This window comes from Bombus fervidus, chromosome 15 (assembly GCF_041682495.2).
Source record: "Bombus fervidus isolate BK054 chromosome 15, iyBomFerv1, whole genome shotgun sequence".
NCBI classification, from domain to species: Eukaryota; Metazoa; Arthropoda; class Insecta; order Hymenoptera; family Apidae; genus Bombus; species Bombus fervidus.
In genome coordinates, this window is record NC_091531.1 from 5,363,315 (window position 1) to 5,383,273 (window position 19,959).

Genomic DNA, 19,959 nt, shown 5'->3' on the forward strand with positions numbered 1-19,959 from the left:
ATAATTTATTCAAGTTTATTTATGATTTTATTTTGTATAATTTTAAATATGTATAAATTTATTATATAAATTGTACAAATTTTAAGCGTTAACTACTACAATTAATTTACAATTCAATTGTTATCTACATGCCACATTTTTACGGCACAAATTTTAAGCTGCTAATAATAGAAAAGGGATCATCTTGGCTCTTTCCTTGTTTGATTCTATCAATTGGCATAATCGTCGACATCATCGATGTCTTCCAGCTCTGGCATCAGTCACAGCGCCCCATAACTCAATGACGAAGTCATCCGTAAATCCGAAAGCCTCTAAATCCGAATTATCGATTGCTTCTGCAAATTCACTACTGTTGCGCTTGTCCTCTGCAAGCTCCCAAATTTGTGTAGCTATTTAAGGAAAAAAATCGAACAAACATTACTTAGAAATACAATATTTCTAAAACATATTGTAATGATAAAAAATGTATAAATGTATCACGCTTTGTAATACATTTGTAAATTTGTAATACGTTATTGAATGGTTCTATATACCTAATTCCGTGTCATAGATGCCCATGAAGCTCTCTAAGATCACGTTAATCTTCTCTATGGCTATGGTGGCAGCATCATCCACCTATTAATCAATAGCCAAAGAAGAAATGAATATTTTGTAAGTATCTATGTTATAATTTATTCCTTTTTTATTGATAATTAATTACCTTTTCTATAATCTGTGCACTTCCATCAGCTTTGAACCTGAGGGTTTCTTTTCCAGTTCCATAACCGGATTTTTTTCCTTTCTTCGTATCACCTCGTGGACCAATGTTGGCAAAACCATTTTTCAATGGTTCCACAAGCCTTAACGTGAATGTGTCTCCCTTAGGGATCTCTTTCAATACCTTTGCCACTTCGAAATGACGTTTGCCAACTAGACTGGTGGAGTTGATTTTTTCCAAGTGATCTCCAATCTCGATCACTTTTATCCTATCGATTATCGAGTCTTCTTTGATGCGCTTTATGAAGGCGTACCCTGTACCATTGTCGGTTATGGTTAATCCGAGGGAATCGTTCGTTTTCACCAATTCTATCTCTTTACGTCTCCCTAAAAAAAGTGAAATTAGTAATAGTTGAAGTTCGACAAAAAGTAATATTTAAAAAATTTAATTTTTGTTCCCGGCAATGATAAAACAGTCGATGATTGAAAATTTATAATTTTACCTTTTCTGTGTGCAAATATAAAATCACCTACTCCTATCTGGCCTCCCAATAACTCGCTCATTTTTATTTTGTGAGTATTCAGGGTACAAAAGAGAATCTGAAATAATAAAAGATGTATAATAATTTTTATATATTCTATGGTAGACGCGGAAGATGTATCAAAGGTATATTATTATTATTCCACATCATCAAAGCAACTTCCTCCCCACTACATTCGTTTCCCCTTTCATATGCCAGTACTTTACATTATATATAGCAAAAAGTAAAACAAGAACAAAATAATAGTAAAAAAATAATTGAAAGAGGTTAAATTATTTTAGTTTGAATAAAAATAAAGATAGTTATCATTTTTAATGGAAATATAAATCTAACTGTATTAATATCTATATGGTTAATTCCTTTCATCATTTGCATATTGTTAGAAGTTTCGCGAATTATGTCTTAAATGCGATTAACTGCAAGTTAACTTTCACCAGGGTTCTTAAACGGTGTTATAGAAGTCAGTTTAATACTGTCCCCGATTTGAATGACCCACTACATATGCAGCTTGGTCAGCTTGGCTAATAAATGCTGCTACTGGCCTTTTACAACCTGTTATTACACGGAAAGCTACACTTAGCCCTGGTATCCGCCAGGTCGGCCAGAGGCCATAGCCCGGAACCGATGTTTCCTGTATCCGGGATATTCACCCTACGGAGTGCGGTGTTATTTGTGTACCATGACTGAATAAATAAATCACAGGAAGAATTTTTGGAGCTATTTTTCTACTATAATAGCAACAAATGACGAAGAAAATTTTCAAATAAATATTTGAAGATTTTTATTTATCCATCGGAATTACTGTCATAAATTACAAAAAATAATTCTTGAATAATTCTGCGTAGAAAATTCTTATAAAAATGGATTATTAATTAGTACACAGAAGCAACAAAACACAAGTCTCTTTTACAACCCATCTACTCTATTACCTAAAGTAGCAGATAAATTATTTCTATCATACCATCAGTATAAAGAACCAAATAACAAGAGACTCACTTCTTCCATTGGTATATCATAGCAATCCGCTATTTTCTGATAAAGTTCTCGTACATTATTGAATCCTGATATCAATCCTGTTGGACTTCCATGAGCCAGTTGACAGTAGAAGACTAGAGGAGGCTTATGTACTTTAGAAGATCGCCTTTGCTCTTGGTTACCATTTTGTTGTTGATTATGAGTCCCTTCAGACCCTTCCTGATCGTTTTCGTTACCATTTGCTTGATTATGATGATTATGGTAATGAGATCCACCGTTCAAAACCTTCTCCGACGTAGGGGACCTGGGGGCGGCACGCGCTTTGAACAACGACATGCTTACCTCTGTGGAACAGGAACATTTCTGTTTTGTCCGAGTCTTTTCTTCAGAGCTTTGATTTAAGTGGAATTTAATATCTCTTAAGTGAACAACGTATTTTATTTCTCTTTTACAACAACATTTTTACATCAAACCTTTATTAATGAAATTTAATTAAAATCTTTGTACAGAGTACAATGAAAATTTGTTAGTGTTTCCGTTTCTTACTTTTATATCTTTTTATCCAGTTTACCTTAAGTATTTTATAATTCTTTGGCAGACTAACAAAAACTAACATATTCTACATTATTGTCCCATGTTTCTAGTCTTTGCGTAAATCAAATTATTGTTGCAAAACGTCTTAATTGTTACAAATACCGTTTGGACAAATAAATAACTATAATTTTCAAAAAAAAAAAAAAAAAAGAAAAATGTTTCTAAACCAAGTATAACGCGTATTTTGTAAGTCCAATGGAACGAAATAGAATAACATATTATCAACTTTCACGTCCGAAATATAATACCTGATCTAATATTACACTTTAAGGTATTTCTCCGAGAAAATGAATTTCTCAAGAATTTCTTCAAATTTTAGCTACGTGTTAAGAAGAATACAATGTACAAGTAATTACATTTTACGGAAGCCTAGCGATATCGAAGTTGAGATATTAAGCCCCAAAGTTTCTATATCTATTATATAATCTCCAAATCAAGACATCGCCGAGATAATACTTTTATTTATCTTCATTGTACTTTGATAAATTTCTGGATGTATGTAAAGCACACACGTGTAGGAATATAATAGGAATCTAAGGGGCGAGGCTAACGCATTCAGTTTTTCCAAAAACATTCTTTTTCTTTTGTCTACTGCTGACATGCAGTATGCATGACTTATACTCCTTTACCCCTCCTCCGGATAATTCTTTTTTAATCTATTACATTAACATCGTTAAGTGGTATTTTCTGACTATTGATATGTTTTCATGAACAACATTTTACAATGAAGAATACGTATATGTATGGCAGAGATGGATAAAATGTTAAAAAATAGATAAAAATGTAATGTATAAACGAATTAGAAGACAACTATCATTTATAAGACAAGAAAGAAAAAGAAATTTCTAAAAGCGATTCAATAGGATTATTCAGGTGTGACTAATGTCAACGATAACGAGAAAACAAATGTTGTTTGTTTTAACAAATGCTCAGACGATAAAAAATTTCATAACTCGATGACGTGATCGTTCAACGCAATGCAAATGTCAATAAGAACTCCGTTAATCGGTATGAGAAGATTAATTAAAAAAAAATAACTCCTAACTGTTTGATCTCAAAACAACTTTAGATTATAACTTTTAGATAGCAAAATTAAGAATAGTATAAGAATGCGATAGTAACCCTGATTTATGAGATAAGAGAACCACTGGAAGATGATACTGCTTTAACGGATCGTTGACTCGTGTTACTGTTCACACAATTATTAACTTCACTCAAGTGTTATTTGCTCGATTAGTCACTTATATAAGAATCAGCCTATCAAATTATATTTTGTATCCCATGTTTCATGCATGGAAGATCAAAAATGAACATTCCTCTTCAAACAGCCATAATATCTCTTACCTTAGTTGTGGACGGAGTAGAAAATGACGTTACCGTGCGGACACAAATGCAAATCAACGTGGAAAAGAAACACAAAAGTTCTTCATGTCTGACGTGTACCGTCTCACGGTTGACTTCTTACTGGTTTATGATCTGCTTTTATTTTATTAATGCAAGTGTAATCGTTATCAAGACACTGATTTACTGACTGCGCGATCGTCGTGCTTCATCGTGAATTACAAATACCATTCTCCTCCTCCTTTTTGTTTTAGAGTTTCTTATTTATGGCTAGTCTTTCGCTGAGATCTTCTAAGTAAGTTAAACGAATGTTTAATTGAGATTGAAGAATTTTGCAGCAGAGAATCGAAGGAAACGCGATTTCATGCGAACGGTTGTAACTCGTAGAAGCGTATCTCCGCACTGCAGCTCCCTTATTCCGGACCCTTTCAGCGTTATGACCCCCTCTCTTCAAAGAGTCAGATTGCTAAAGCGCGTTATGGTGACTCCATTCGATGGTAGAATGGCACTCTGTTAAGTTTGAATGATTTCTTTTATTCCGTATAAGAGAAGTATCACAAAAACGTATATTACGGAATAACAAAATAATTATAGTCAAGTATACAAAACGCTTCTGCATTGGTGGCAATGCAATTGTATAAAATTTTTGTAAAAAGATTCTGAACGGTATACATTTCGTTTAACGACGGTAGCTTTCGTAAAAGTAATTTACATCGAGTTTTAAGTATACAAAGTAATTTTAAAAATTTGATCCAAAGCTATGTTCAAAGAGTATTGTCGAAATGATCTTAGCTAATAATTATAATAACATAGTTCTTTTCCTTTTTTTATGTTAGACAGTAACAATCACAGCGCATTTGTTAACGAATAAAATCAGAATGCACTATAGAACATAGTCAGTCTGTGTATGAATAGAATTGTTTATACTATACTGTATATTAAATATTGTGTACAAGTTTAAAATTTGTTTCAGTAGCAGGTCGAAGAGGAAGTACTATATTAATTATTCTTTGTATATAGAAGAAACGCTTAAATATTATTGTTGTCCTAAGTGTGACTCAGGCTGAGTAATAAACACTTCCCACACTTTACCACAGTTTGACTTATGCTCCAAAGCTAAATAGTTTCTCATTGGCACCAATAAATAATCATAGGGATCTGTATTCAATTGGTACTCTTGCATGGCTCTGTAAATCGCTCTGAAAGGAGGTTGCTTTTGAGAATGAAAAGTGCCTCTAGAACCATGTAGGACCAAAGCACCTTCTTTCTCTGCTTTTGTGCAGACAGGCATGTACATACAATGGTCAGGCCTGTAATTATATCTGCAAGAGTAGACATACAATTTCTCAGGATGGTAATGGAATATAATGTTTATTATATCTTGATCTCCCCATGTTATCTTCAATTTATATTCCTTGTGAATCGGTATCACATACTCTATCCATCTGAATTCTCTCATTCTTGTCAGATTCATTAACATCACTCCAGAATTCACACCAAGCTTTCCATAATAGGGATGTTTGGCAAATCTGTTGTACCATCCTGTGTTAGGATCTTCATGTTCTGGACTCAGAGCTGCTAGTTGGCTAGAATTCATCTTCTTGAACTCATCCCAGATCTTTTCCGGTGGAGCCAAGAATAACGTGTCTGTATCCACGTAGAGGACAGCATCTATATCATTTAGCACTGACTGTAATAAATAAACCATACATTTAAATATTAATACATATAATATTTTTTTGTTAGTTAACTAGATTTTTATGGAATTACCGGGAGAAACAATCGTTGTGCTGCACAAGGCTTGAACAGTTTCTTCCACATAGCTGCATCACTGCCTTCGGGGAATGTAATAGGCTTGACAACAAAATCAAATGTTTTGTTTGATAAAAGCTTCCATTCTGCTAACTTGTCATTAAAGGCAGGAATTAGGCTGGTTTCTGCCAGAATAATGAACTGTAAGGATCTACATGTAAAGACTAGGGCAGATTTGAGCATAGTTAGCGCTTCATCCACTCTGTCTCCACAAACTACCACACAGATTGTTACTTCTCCTGTTATTGATGGTGGTTGAAGCTTTTTAACAGTAGTAGAAACGACAGCATCTTTGGTGGGTGCATCGTAGATTTTGTTCGAGAAATTTGTTAAATTAAGCAGTATTATCAATACGATGAAGATAAGGCACAGAAAAAACAATTTGTACATAGATTTCATCGTTGTACTTATTTGAATTTCACGTAGTCCGCCGAATTTTTTCTGTATCACGGTCGGTGGAAATTATTGTGAAAGAACTTATTGTTTTCATGTTCTTTCGTATTGTTTATCATTCAGATAAATATGCTTAGACGATCATTATGTTTATAACCTCACTGTAGACCTACCATAACTAACAAGTAGGAACTGAATAATTTAGATGTGTAAAGATTTATTTACATAAAATTGTTAAAAAATTGTTGATTATCTTTGGAATGTAACAATTGTCGCTTTATATGGTATAAAAGTAGATTTTAATGGTAGGAGTATCCGTGCTTCTCAGCTTTCGAAAATATCGATTAGTGTGATCCATCTTGACAACAGAACCAGTTTTTGACTCCCACACTCCCACAATTGAATTACATTTGCGGATTGGTAGTGAATCATTATAAACGATATAAATCGAAATATCTCTAAACTAAAGAAATAGTTTTAATTATATTTTAATTAGTGCACATTTTTTTTATTACTAGATAATTATAAATATTGTTGAACTTCTGAAGAATGTTTATTAAAAAAGAACACTGATGATATTTCGAGCATATATATTTTTCATTTTTCTTAATCAAGTCTTTCAACATTTCTTAACATATAATAATTAGGCAGGATATACATTTAATTGATAAGATCAAAAATGCGTGAATTAGTTGTGGATATTTTACATGTACATACAGATCCGCGTGCACGCGTGTGCATGTGTGTCAGTATATTAGTTTAATAATATATTACAAATGTACAGCGATTCAAAAATAAGAAAGTTTTTTTATACAAATTTGATTTTAAAAATAATATATATATATATATATGGATAGATAAGGTCCTTATGATTTTAAAGCATATACATATATATGAAGATAGAATGTTAATGCAGTTCAATTTCCAGAACAGAACTTACATTACAACTCAGAAATACATAATTATCAGTCTGTCACTCGTTCACCGTTTGGGCAACTATTTTCATCATTTTTGCCTTACTTTTTGTATTTGTTTCCCTAGATTAAGAATTTCATTTATATACCAATATTTAAATTAACACCTGATAATTACATATATCACGATGGTGGTTTCTCTAGAGATATATTGTGATCCAGATGATCACAATGGATGGGACACTGGTGGTACGATACTGCACTCGCATGACCCGATCTTCCTGAAGTCATTGGCACTCCCTGCTCCCATGTGTCTTTCATAGGGTCGTAAATTTCAACTATATTTAAAAAGTGTTCACCATCATATCCTCCTGTAAATATTGAATAAGGAAACATTCATTAATAAAGTTACAAATCTAAATAAAATCTATTCTGTAAAAATATTTTTTGGTTCTCACCCATTGCATACAATTTTCCATCTAGTACTGTAACACTAAGTGCACTACGAGCAATAGTGACACTACTAACTTGATCCCATATATCTCTTTCTGTATCATATCTTTCGACAGAGTTTAATTGCTTTGTTCCATCATATCCTCCCACCACATATATGTATTGTCCAAGGTTGGCTACTCCAGCTCCTGATCGACTACATTTCATGGGTGAAACCATTGTCCACTCATCGTTTTCAGGATGGTAACACTCTACAGAGTTCAGTCGATTTATTCCGTCAAATCCGCCAATGGCATAAAGTAATCTGTTATAAACAGGATTCACATAGATAACGTAGTTTAATAAGAAACTCTTAAACCTTAAATAATTTGTGAGTTTCACCTATTAACTACAGCTACTCCAACTCCCAGTCTCTTAATGTGCATTGGCTTCACGTTAGTCCAAGTATCATGATCTGGATCATAACATTCAACGCTATTGTGATATTCTGCACCTGCACTACCTCCAACAGCATATAATAGTCCATCCATAACAGCCACTCCTACTCTGTTCCTTGGTACAGACATTGGGCTGCAAGCTCTCCATTGATCCGTGACTGGATTGTATCTATCAACCCAATCACTATCATATCTGCAAATTCATATAAATTCTTAAAAATGTTATGTCTAATTTCTTATTATCTTCACTTCTAAGAAACTTACCTGCTATCTGGTGAATTATTCCTCCCACCAACAGCATAAAACATACCCTTTAGGAATGCTCCACCCAAACCAGATCTTGGGACTATTAGTTTAGCATGTTGAGTCCAAGTTCTTTCATCTACGTTATACCCCTCTAGCAAATCTAAAGAATGTTTCAAGAAACCACCAGCTATGTATATCACTCTGCGAGTGTTAGGTGTTCTCTCTTTTACTACTGGCTTTTTATGAAGAGTCAAATCTTTGAAGATCTGCGCAAGGTACTCTCTGCATGCAGGTACTTTCTTCAAAACGTCACAGTTTTTCATTTGATCTCTAAGGAAGTTAGGAGTGAGATACTGACACCTCACTGCGTGCAATATGTGCTCCATTTTGGGTCCTCTGGCTTCTTCATTGTACTTGACCCATTTTAACACTGCATTGTACACTTCTCTCTCTTCCTGTACATTCAGCTCATCCTTTCTCACTAGTGCTATCAATTGCATTGCTGATAACTGTAGGAACTCTTCTTCCTGACATATCTGACTAAAATGTTGAACAATAAATTGATTTGCTTTCTGACATAAATTTTGACAACCATGTTGTTCAGCAAAATTAGCAATTCCAATAGCATTTGTGGGATCTAATTGTCTTTCCAAGAATACACAACACGCATCTATGACATTACTAACCTGCACCATAAATGTAAAAAAAGTATATTAGATACTATGACATCTTTTTTTTTTACTAGAAAAATGTACTTATCTTTTACGTACCTGAAACATGGTGGCTGCTGATAAAAGAGAGCACACTGTAATCTCTGTGACTCTTATTTGGCCAGTATACATGAAATACATTAAACGTGCCATCGTTGTTGGGCTGACACCTTGAAGTTTTACCCTAGACATTTCAGATTCTTTCAAACCTCCCGTAAACATTGCCTAAAATATTGAAAACAACCCAATGTAATTTTTGTATTTGTCCAATGTATATTTTTTGTACGTCTTTAAGGTAAATTACCTTAAAATATGGACTAGCAGCAGCTAAAATTACTTTGTGTGCATAGAATAACTCTGACCCTACTTCCAATATAACATCAGTGAGCATATGATGACTGCGCATGATGAACATCATCTTCATAGCATCTTTAATATAATTTGCCATGTAAAATGTCATGTCACCAAGATCTCCATGTTTCTCCGTAGAATCTAGGCCTTCACCCTCGGTCATGAACGAAGAACTAGATCCAAGATTTTTGGAATGGAAGCTGCTAGGAGCTTCTTTTTTCATGCAACAATCTTCCTCATCCATTAAAATAACCTATGAAAGAATTAAGTTCAACAATAATAAAAAAATCTTACACAACTAAGCACCACATATAAAACATATTTCAAAAACATAAGAAATACTTACAGGAATGACCGAAGAATCGCCGGCAAAACAGAGAAATGCAAATCAATTACGAATAAAAATTCGCAATCTTGATAAATTTCCCAAAGTAAATTAAGAAGGGAAGAGGAGATGCGATAGAGCGAACATAATTTGAAGGGCTAAGTTGCCAATTAATTAATTAATCGTGCTCGATGGCGCAGATATGAACAATAAGTACTAATGAATATGATGTTGATGTTGACTCACGTCGGACGTGAAATTATTATTTGCACGTGCTTTCAAAGGATCCTGTGAGTTGACAAATTTTTCTTTCTCCAAGATGAACATCGATATCTTAACGTCTATTTTAACGCGTTACTTAAGGACTGATAAGAGTAACTCGTTACTCGAGATCGGTTTCTGAATGAAAAATATATATTCCACCCATGCTCGTAATACGTACGTCGATACTTTACATGTGTGTCTGTGAAAAATTTGGGCGGTAAAGAGTGAAAAAACGAGATGCTGAGAATTAATCGTTCGGAAGACAACAGCGAATACGTTTATATTTACATGTCACTATACCGCAAGCAGCTCGGTCGTACCGAGATAATAAGGTAATAAGAGACAGTGTCTAGGTATATGGTTACCACACGGGGCTATGTACGAGACAAACACAAGCGAAAGTTCGACCGTGAAACAACACTCGTGATCGTAGATGACGTGAATGACTTGCATTTATTTCGCTTTGATGATCAAGCACGTTAGCAGCTACTCAGGTTTTTACCTTTGAGACCGTTCGCGCACCTTTGAACCAATACGTCCGGTAATTTTTCTGGCTTGCATTTTGTCACCCAGGAATCCGTTTAATATGTTTTAAATATTTGTTAAGTTATGTGTATGCATTTGTATTCTACATCGTTTCAGTAAATTGATGGTAAACTGAAAATGTTGGAGAGATTTACGTATAAAAAATGACAACCGTTAGATTTACATTACATATTTATGAGCTAATTATGTAAGGATTGAGAAATGAGGAGGTTATAGGTTGAAGTTTTTAGGAGTTTGAAATTGGGAAAATGAGAAACCACGTTTATTTTGAGACAATATATTTATTTCTTATTAATATGGAGTTTTCAACAATAACAGTATAATAGTAGGCGTAACAAGAGAGACGAGGTAGGTTACGAGGAACCTAACCTAATACCGTACGCCAACAAGTCACCGCCTTAACAGAATCTCTGTGATTTATTATACAACTACTTCGTGTAATCCTCTACTTTATGATTTTACAATACTTATTTCGTTTCCTTAAAGTTGCATTACGCTTAAGTTATGATTTATGCAACTTTAATGCAACGTAAGTAGCAATTGATCTACCAAATTAAAGACGTTTTTAAAGTAATGGTTAGTTCTTGATAAGTATTTATGAATTAGATCTTATTAGTTTTTACTCGCATTACCAAAACGAAAGAGTAGGACAGAAGTACCTATATTGAGCCTCAAGAATTTTTTTAGCATTGCATTCTATGCAGTTGAGAAGTTTACTATTAAATCTCCACAATGTACAAAGTTCCATTGTAATTGTTGAAAAAATAAATTTCAAAGATAGTAGGAACCTTGTTCTGTGAATTGAGACATTTTTCTATGCATAGAATTCAATCAACAAGTCCTCAGTATTTGATACTTCCTATTTGTTAATTTGTTAGTATATTCTGTACTTTATATTGGAAATGTTCTCATAATTAAGCGACAAATCCAAATATCTTGTGAATTTGAAGAGGAAATACTCTTTTTCTTGACTTATTTGCGATGTATAGTTAATATCTGTTTTTCATTGAGAAGTTTTAATTGTTTTTAAGAGAGCCCTGAAGAATGCATTATATTTAATGCGATAATATTATTTGGCAGGATCTTAAAATCAATATAACAATAGTTGAAATTATGGCAGTGTTTTATAGTATAGAATAATCTTATTGCCATTAGACGTGGAAATAACGTGTTAAGGCTATTAGAATGTTATTAATACTTTAATTACTAGTTATCTCTAATAACTGAATCATACAAATTTATATTAGATTTATTATCAAGCAATAAATATTCCTTTTCTTTTAAAGTTCAAATTTTCGAAAGTTTGAATTTTAAATCTGTTATTTTTATGGACATTATTGATGAGAACAATGAGAACACTTCATGATATTAATTTAGAGAATGGAAAGAAAAGAGCACTAAAAGATCCAAAAGTTTTAATTAACTAAGGGGAATTCTCTAAATTCTACATTAAATAGGCCGATTCAATTTTTTTGATTATCGCATGTAATAATTTTCAGAATATTTGATTTGCAATTGAATAATAAAGGTAGAAGTACAGATGAATTTTGCTCTGATCTTTCCATAAAATGCTCACACTGTACAGGTTCTTGTTGGCGCACAATGAAGTAGGGGGCTCGACCTTTAATTCAGTGCAATAATGCCTCTTCAGGTATCTAGAGTAGAAGACACATATGTACAAAGACTTTCAAAAGACAGGTTTCTTTTTTCTCTTTTTTTATGCATTTTGGAATAAATTGGAGAAAAGAATATATATGATCACTACTGAACTAAATTACCGGCAGAACCCACTTATTAAAGAATGTTACAGCTATTAATTAATTTAATAAGTCTATCTTTGATTTAGTTAGGCTTGGGTGACTCTAAACTGGCCCCCTATATCTTTGTATTTTGATTACTTCCTGAATCTGCTATTGCAAGCAAGCCAGTCGTTTTTCTTTGTTATTCAATTGAAAGAAATTTATGGAAATTATCTTTATTGTTTGTAACACAATGATATTTGTCTTTGTTTCCTCATCATCATGTATGAAATATTCTCGAAAGTCTGTTAGCTAAAAAATGACAGGTGTAAACATGTAGGTGCTGACAGTGTAAATGGTAAAATAAATGTAGTTACTTATAAGTTGGGACACTTTCATTAGTAGAAGTTACACTTGTTATACATCAGATTGAAGATTCAGTAATTGTATGTAGTCAGCCTGCGAGCAACTTATGTTGTTTTATAGAGTCTCTGAAGTGTAGTCTGAATTTAGTGAAATGTATTTTTGAATTTCAGGGATGATAACTAACATGCATTTGTGAGAGTCTCTATCTCGTTAGACTTTCAAGAATTTCAGTTACGAGTGTCGGATACAGTGCCTAACGAGAAAACTATGAAACTAAATCGCTATCCTCTATGTATAATTTATAATTATATAGCGAATTGTTCGATAATACGATTAAACGCTATATTCATAAGTAAAGAATTGGGCGGATCGACTACTCCTAAGGCCTCGCTCATCAATTATTTTCAATTAATTTAGTCCCACACATTCATTCTAACAGTCTAAGTTTGGGTAGTTGGGATCAAGTTGGAACGATGATAGTTCATTTTCAGTTTGACAAAAAAAAAAAAAACAAAAAAAAAAAGGAAAAAAAGAAGTATAAAGGAAGAGGAAAAGAACATTTTGAGATAGAGAGTATATATATGTGCGTGTTCTTCATTTTCAGTTTGACGAAAAAAAGGAAAAAGAAAGTATAAAGGAAGAGGAAAAGAACATTTTGAGATAGAGAGTGTATATATGTGCGTGTTCAATTCCAATGATCCGTGGATGCGTGTGTGCAATTCCTGGATAAATTTTTCTTCACCTATCAGTCTAATAATTGGTGAAAGGTTATTGCACAGTAAACACACGATTTCTTCCACTATCAGTGAATGAAATTACAAATAGAATGATTAATGTGTGCATACAATTATCGTCGTTAAATGTTTGCTGATAGAATTTCATTCCATATAATGGTATACCAGCTTTCGGTAAAAAAGTGACTCGTCCGATTAAAATTTCGTCCGCCTTTCAATATATTTTATTATTCATTCTTTTATTTTGAATGAGATAATTTTTAATAAGATTATGTATTTTTTTCTTTTAGTAAATGGTCATTCTACGCTGAGAGTTCTACGGGCGAGTCTCTCCTTTTCTCTCCTCTTATGAGAGAAATACTAGAAGGTTTATGGCAGTATGTGAGTCAGCAAAATTCCGTAGACCAGCGATTCTCAGCTTTTACTTATTTCTATTCATTTCTTTCTACTTTAATATATGCCATTGTTTTATGCGGTCGTTCGAATCTCCATCACCAATTTGTTTCAGATGGCAAACTGAAAGATGTCGATGAGTGATCTACGAATGATCAAAAGGAATTTGAGAAATACGGCAGTGTACGATATCTAATAATCATATTATAATTTTAAGAGAGACTCGCCCAGACCGACAGCCTCTGTAGAGTTAAAATGCCAACAAGAAAATACTTTAGTTACTCATTTAAGTCGCTACTCGTTAAGACAAACTACTAAAGTTTTATAGCACTTTTTTTCCATTTTTTTTATCAACATACTCTATCAGTATTATCAATGTACGTAACAACATGAACAGATAAAGAGATTTCACTCTTTCTTCGTGAGAGAATCTCTTTCTTGTGTTACACTTTAATTACCTCCAGAGACACTGTGTCTATATATATATACTTTTTCCTTTATATATATATCTTTTTGTTTTACTGTTTGTCGGATTTTTTTTTTTTCTTCTACAAATTGACCTATAAATCTGATATTGCTTAAATCAACCAAAGCCCCTCAGAGGCAACGATCCTCGAAGCTTTTATGGCTCACTTCTGCAAGAACTCTCTCTGTCTCTTTATTAAAATTAGGTGAGATAGCCTGTCGTCTATCAAGGGGGATGAAGGTCGCGGTGGTGGGCTCTGGCACTTAAGATCGCTTTCAATTCGGACTCTAACTGCTTTTTCGTTCGTTCGCTTACCGATCGGCCTCCTACCACCGGTTGAGCGGTGAGTCTTGGTGACGGTAGATCGGCCATCAGCTTGCCGGTGTCTCTGTTCTCATGGCTTCTGGCTCTTCTTATAGGCTTCTTGATAGGTAGGGGATCGTTCTGAATCTTCTCATGGGACGGTCGCTCTAAGGATAACGTCATCTCCTGGTTCAACGTATAAGAGCAGCCGCCAGCGACCGTTTCGGAGGACCTGCTGATATCTAAAGTTCCCGAACCCCATTCACGAGATAGTTTCCGTCCGATAGCGGAAGTTAGCTCATTATTAGGGGATAATAATGGACTCTTGGACATTTGATGGCTGGACGAGTGTGGTGGCCTCAACGTGGCAAACACTGGGAACGATTGTCCTCGTTTTGCAGGACTTCTCGCGTATCTGGGTGTAGGAGCACCTCCCCCAGTGGATTCACCCTTGATCGTTGGTGTCGTACTTCCCGTGGAATCGCTTTTCGTTGGCGCTAGCGGTCTTAGCGTTGCACTGCCACCGAAATTAGAGCCTAGACGCGGTGGTGGTGATCCTCCATCTCCGTGGCTCAAGCGACGACCTACTGTTTCCAAAGGGCTTCTAGCTCTGAGGTTAGTGCTGCTCAGAGTGAATTCTCTGGGTTTCATTGGGGCCTCCAGGCTGATCGGAGACAATCCTAGTCTGGAGCTTGATAAATTGGTCGAACTTCTGCTTTTCTCTGATCTCTTTGGACTTCGAGGCATCAAAGGGCTCTTGCTTTTGCTTCTTTCTCTTCCTTTTACAGTTTTTTCCTCTTCCTCTTTCTCTTGCTCTTCTGATACAGTTTCTATCTTCTCCTCTTGTTGGACTCTGCGAAATTGAAACGATTTACTGATTAGATTTACGGATTGGAGTAATCAAGTAAGATTAATGGATTCTTCAGCTCTCACCTCCGGATCTCCTGGATCATTTCGAAGAACTGAGCTTTACTTTTGCGCCTTCGACGTTGTTCGTGTTCCTTCTGGAACATGGCTACCTTGTAGATATATGAAAAAAGTTACAGTCTACGGAAGCAAAAAGTCACTTACTCGCTTAACACTTTTTTGAAACAGGGAGGCGATCTGACCCTGTCGTACCGTGTGAACCAGTTCTCTGGCAGCGTGGTGTGGCGACACCAGCTCCACGCAATTGATGAATCTATATAATTTCTGTGAGAAGAACATCACGTTACGGCTGCGCCATATAGAGTCCTCCGGTCTATGTCTCAATCTGGGCAACGTATATTTGTAAAACAAGTGTTCTCCAGCTAAAATAATTGTACCAAGTACAACGCCCATTCCTAGAAGGCAGAATACGCCGGCAACAGAAGCTACACCCAGAGGTCTGGGTTGTCCTCCTTGTTCATGGTCAAGGCCAGTATCCATTCCTTCTCTCCCTCGAATGCAAGGTAAACCACCATACCTGTTATGATCATTTTTTTCCAGTTATTCGACCGTATTCACTTGCAATTTTTAATTAAATGACAGTATTCTTGTGAAAGTAGTTTACCATTTTTCTTGCAGGATATCCAGTAGTCCAGTGCTCGTGTAATTAGCTATAACTTTAGATATACTTTCTTTCAAAGGATGACCCTTAGTAAGGGCGACGGCATATGTGTCTTCATTTATGGTGTCTCCGATCTTTTGTAATCGACAACCATCGTCTATCGCCCGATAGTAATCTAAAATAGGAGTATCAGCTATGAGAATATCTAAAGTACCATTTCTTAATCTCTCCACGCCCTCGGCGATGTTCGACAAAGAGTATCTGGCCATGTGAGACCACAATTGTGTGTTTGCTTTCTGTACATAGTATTCGGCTGCGGATGCTCTTGGTGCTCCAACCCTTTGCAACAGTAACTGCAACACATAACACAATCACTAGCTAGTTTATTCGGAAATAAGATATAATATCCTAAGCAAAAATTTGCTTACACTTTTATCGTGATAATTGCTCACTGCAGGGTGGAAAAAGAGACCCGCGATAAGAGCAGCTATATTGGCCGTATAGGAAGCCACAAAGATAACGGAGAAACCGCCCCAAATGTTGATTAGAAACTTGTTAGGCCAAGACTTTGGTGCCTTGAAGGCGACCAAATGTCCACAAAGAAGACCCCACATTACCCACAAAGCAGAAGCTATCGAGAAGTTCTTGCTTCGTTGTCTACCCCATGGGTTCAGGCCGAATGGACTGAACCATTCGTACAGTGCCACTGCTATAGCAGTAAAATTCAACGACGTAAAAACAGCGATCCACAGCTCTGTGCTGAATGGAAATAGGAAAGCAAATAGCGAGATTTCTGACTTGAGCTTTGGCGCAGTGAGGAAGCTGACCCCACTGAAGAAATACGGTGTCGTGAAGTCGACTACTTCTGCTCTACGAGCAGACACGCTGAGTGGTGCGAAGGCTAATTGAGCTCGACCAGAGACCAGTTCTCCCATGATTCCGTTCCATGTGCTGCCGTTTCTCTTGCCGAACAGGCCATCTCTTACCAGATACAAGTCGTATCGGAATCCTAGTTCACGAGACACAAGGGACATCAAGTCCATGCTTAGACCGTAACAACACATCAAGGTATTTTCTTGACGACAAAACAGTCCTCTTAAGCAAAGACCTTCCTGTAGATTCGTAACCATCGTAAACGGCGGTGCCAGTGCTGTTACTATGCGATACATTGGCATGCCAATTTTTTCGCCTCCTTGCTCCAGGTACGCCGGCACGATTCCACCTCCTGGCCAAATTATCGTGTCTAGATGAACCTCCTTTCCACCTTTCACCGTGCCGACTTTCGTCCATCTGTGTGGAAGAACATTGGAATACATTATCTCGAACATAGTGTTTTGAATAATTGGAGCAATCTAGATTTAGAATTGTAAGGATAGACTTAATTATTTTAAAAGAACGTTTAATTAAACACACACCTCAATTGAGTCTTATTTCCTGGAAATCTTATGGCTTGTAAGTTCAGCAACTGGAACTTAGCCTTGTCCTTGGAAAGTTGACTCACGGAATTTCTTAACTTCTGAGTCAATGTCTTGGAAACATTGTGCCTCATTTTGCTCATCAAAAATTTGGCGCTACTTTTTGGAAAGCATTCTGGTACAAAGTTCTCTTCGAGCTGAGCTTCTCCCAAACGATTCAGTCTGGGTTTTACTTCTAAGAATGTTTCGTCCAGCGCCTGAGAGGTTTCCCTGATCATTCTAGATAATATAGTGTCACTACCCATCAATTTTATACCAGAGGGTCTCAACGCTAGCATACCGACTGGCATAAAATCCTTGGAATTCAATTCTTTGTCCATTATTCTAATATCCTCGTCGTCGTCAAAATTAAAGCTTCTATCTTCTTGTTTGTTCACAGACCTCTCGCTCTGCCACCTATATTCTTGTAATCGATGTATATCGTTCGCTAAACTGGGCAAAGAATTTAACGATAACTGGCTTTCCGCTACGAGATTCGCGTTTCGGTTTATACTCTCTACGGGTGAAGGATTTTCATTCGTTGCTATCGACGATCTTGAGCTGTGTATAATAGTAGAACTGATTATATTTGGTTCGTTGGGTCTCAGTTCTGCTTTCAGATCCAACCAGAGCCACAGAAATCTTCCTGCAAGCATTTCATATTTACCAGCCACAGCTAGGATTCTTCGTGCACTGTTCAAGTCACAACCCATCACTATGACTCCTCCACTACCACCCTCTTCGGCAACTCTTTTGAGTCTCATCCTTAAGGTCTTGTCATTCGTTGGAAGATGTATAATAGTTCTAGGTGTTAAAGTCGTTTGGTTCGCGTGTAAAAGATGAGTCATTGGCAGCAAGGTAGTATCTATAAGGAGAGTGAATGCATGCCAATTTGCTCTATGCATCAAGGCAGCAGCAGCTGCTCCCACTTCCTTTGTACTAGAACCTATACGACTTTCGTATTGACCAATATTTCCCTGTAAATTCGAATCTTTTGTTAACTACATAAAAGCTATTTTTTTAGGAAAACAGTTTATTTATGACTACAAACCTGTCTAAGGAAATCCTCGTGTGTAAATGGTAGCCACAAGGCTGGAATATTCAAGGAAGCTGCAGCAGTGACGAGAAATTTGGCTGCAGATCCTCCTCCAATGATGAGACTCAACACAGTTTTCCCAGCTTTGATTTCATTACAGAATTTGCTTAACAGTGACAGAGGATAAGACAGCGAATCTGTCTTGACTGGTGCCTCTATGAAAGACACGTTCATGTCTGCATGAGATGACTCCAGCCTTGCTTTCTCCCATGCTTTTTGTACATCTGTCTTCAGTGAACCCTGTGGTTGTGTCAGACACAGCACGATACGCCATGCAGCGTAAGATGTTCGAAACCGTCCCTTAATGGCTCTCACAGATCTGGCAGGATCCGTAGAGCAGAGACAGAAACAAGTACCCAGCAAAAAGAGGAATAGAAATCTCCAAGCGAAGCCGAACATCTTCTTCGCTTTTCTATCTTTCTCTCCACTTTGTTATTCTTTGCTTAGCTCTTCTGACTTACATCATTCATGTAAGGTTCCAATCTGTAATCGTTGAAATCGGAATTAACGAATTATTCGTCATTGATATTCCTTGTATATGATTACATGAGTCAGTTATGGTTCATGGACGTGTCACAAATTAGTTTCACATTGTTGACAATGCTACATACAGATATCTCGTGTTTCTAGCGTGTTTGCGCGAATAATGCCATGATTAATCTGATTCTGACACAAAACGTTGCCTTGCTCCCGTAAAAGGTGTCTTTTTATTTCATACTTTCTCTCTGAAACGTTTTTTAATCATTTGCGTACTCCAATTTCCAAGGTCCACACTTTATTTAAATAAATCATGGAACTTTTCACGCGTAACGAAACGGTGCATAAAATCGGATAAATTTAACGATTAAATTTAGGAAATTTGAACGCGTACAGAGGAAAAAGAGCTGTGACAGTTTACCTTTTCCCGAAGCGAATCATATGTCGCAGATCCGGGGGTGGGTGAAGAGCAGTACGAAGATTGCTTCTTAGCCGCCACATAATAGCTATCGATTAGGTAACCGTATCAATTGTCGTAAAATAATGTCAATTGGTCAGTATGGAAGACAGGGATGAACCGTCACTTGCCCTCTTCTAGACGTCCTACCCCGTGCATAACAGCCATTTTCGAGCAGCCCCTCCCTTTAAATTTCACCCCTACAGTACACATACCATTCTCTCGCGCAAATACGTGTTATACCACACGTACTTATATATCTATCTCTCATGTGCGTCTCTCTGTGGACCATGAGACATCGAACATTAAGATTGGATTCTACTGTTTCAATTTCTCAACTTCCCTCT

General features: G+C 36.1%; 3 protein-coding genes across 5 annotated transcripts; all 3 read right to left on the reverse strand.

Moving 5' to 3' along the window:
- Position 1: 1 nt before the first annotated feature.
- On the reverse strand, positions 2 to 4,547 carry Kermit (PDZ domain-containing protein GIPC-like protein kermit). Of its 2 annotated transcripts, none has more exons than XM_072018775.1 (6): positions 4,152 to 4,546; positions 2,235 to 2,557; positions 1,200 to 1,296; positions 701 to 1,083; positions 534 to 615; positions 2 to 389 (listed from the first exon to the last, which is right to left on the reverse strand). In XM_072018775.1, exons 2-6 carry the CDS (start codon positions 2,547 to 2,549, stop codon positions 232 to 234), a joined length of 1,035 nt encoding a protein of 344 aa, XP_071874876.1. In that variant the 5' UTR covers positions 2,550 to 2,557; positions 4,152 to 4,546; the 3' UTR covers positions 2 to 231. The 2 variants fall into 2 exon arrangements, with proteins under 2 accessions (XP_071874876.1, XP_071874877.1); XM_072018776.1 differs by having other exon boundaries at positions 214 to 438; positions 493 to 615; positions 4,152 to 4,547.
- Positions 4,548 to 4,661: 114 nt separating this feature from the next.
- Positions 4,662 to 6,756, reverse strand: Shams (glucoside xylosyltransferase 1 shams). Of its 2 annotated transcripts, XM_072018772.1 has the most exons (3): positions 5,919 to 6,756; positions 5,585 to 5,838; positions 4,662 to 5,470 (listed from the first exon to the last, which is right to left on the reverse strand). In XM_072018772.1, exons 1-3 carry the CDS (start codon positions 6,357 to 6,359, stop codon positions 5,185 to 5,187), a joined length of 981 nt encoding a protein of 326 aa, XP_071874873.1. In that variant the 5' UTR covers positions 6,360 to 6,756; the 3' UTR covers positions 4,662 to 5,184. The 2 variants fall into 2 exon arrangements, with proteins under 2 accessions (XP_071874873.1, XP_071874872.1); XM_072018771.1 differs by having other exon boundaries at positions 4,662 to 5,838; positions 5,919 to 6,753.
- A 694-nt stretch (positions 6,757 to 7,450) lies between these two features.
- LOC139995016 (uncharacterized) lies at positions 7,451 to 19,826 on the reverse strand. Its single transcript, XM_072018114.1, has 14 exons — positions 19,577 to 19,826; positions 18,634 to 19,161; positions 17,544 to 18,559; positions 16,557 to 17,418; positions 16,132 to 16,481; positions 15,672 to 16,044; positions 15,534 to 15,601; positions 14,526 to 15,453; positions 9,418 to 9,717; positions 9,174 to 9,338; positions 8,422 to 9,089; positions 8,102 to 8,350; positions 7,726 to 8,024; positions 7,451 to 7,638 (listed from the first exon to the last, which is right to left on the reverse strand). The coding sequence occupies exons 2-14, from the start codon at positions 19,075 to 19,077 to the stop codon at positions 7,451 to 7,453; spliced, it is 5,910 nt and encodes a 1,969-aa protein (XP_071874215.1). The 5' UTR covers positions 19,078 to 19,161; positions 19,577 to 19,826.
- Positions 19,827 to 19,959: the final 133 nt, after the last annotated feature.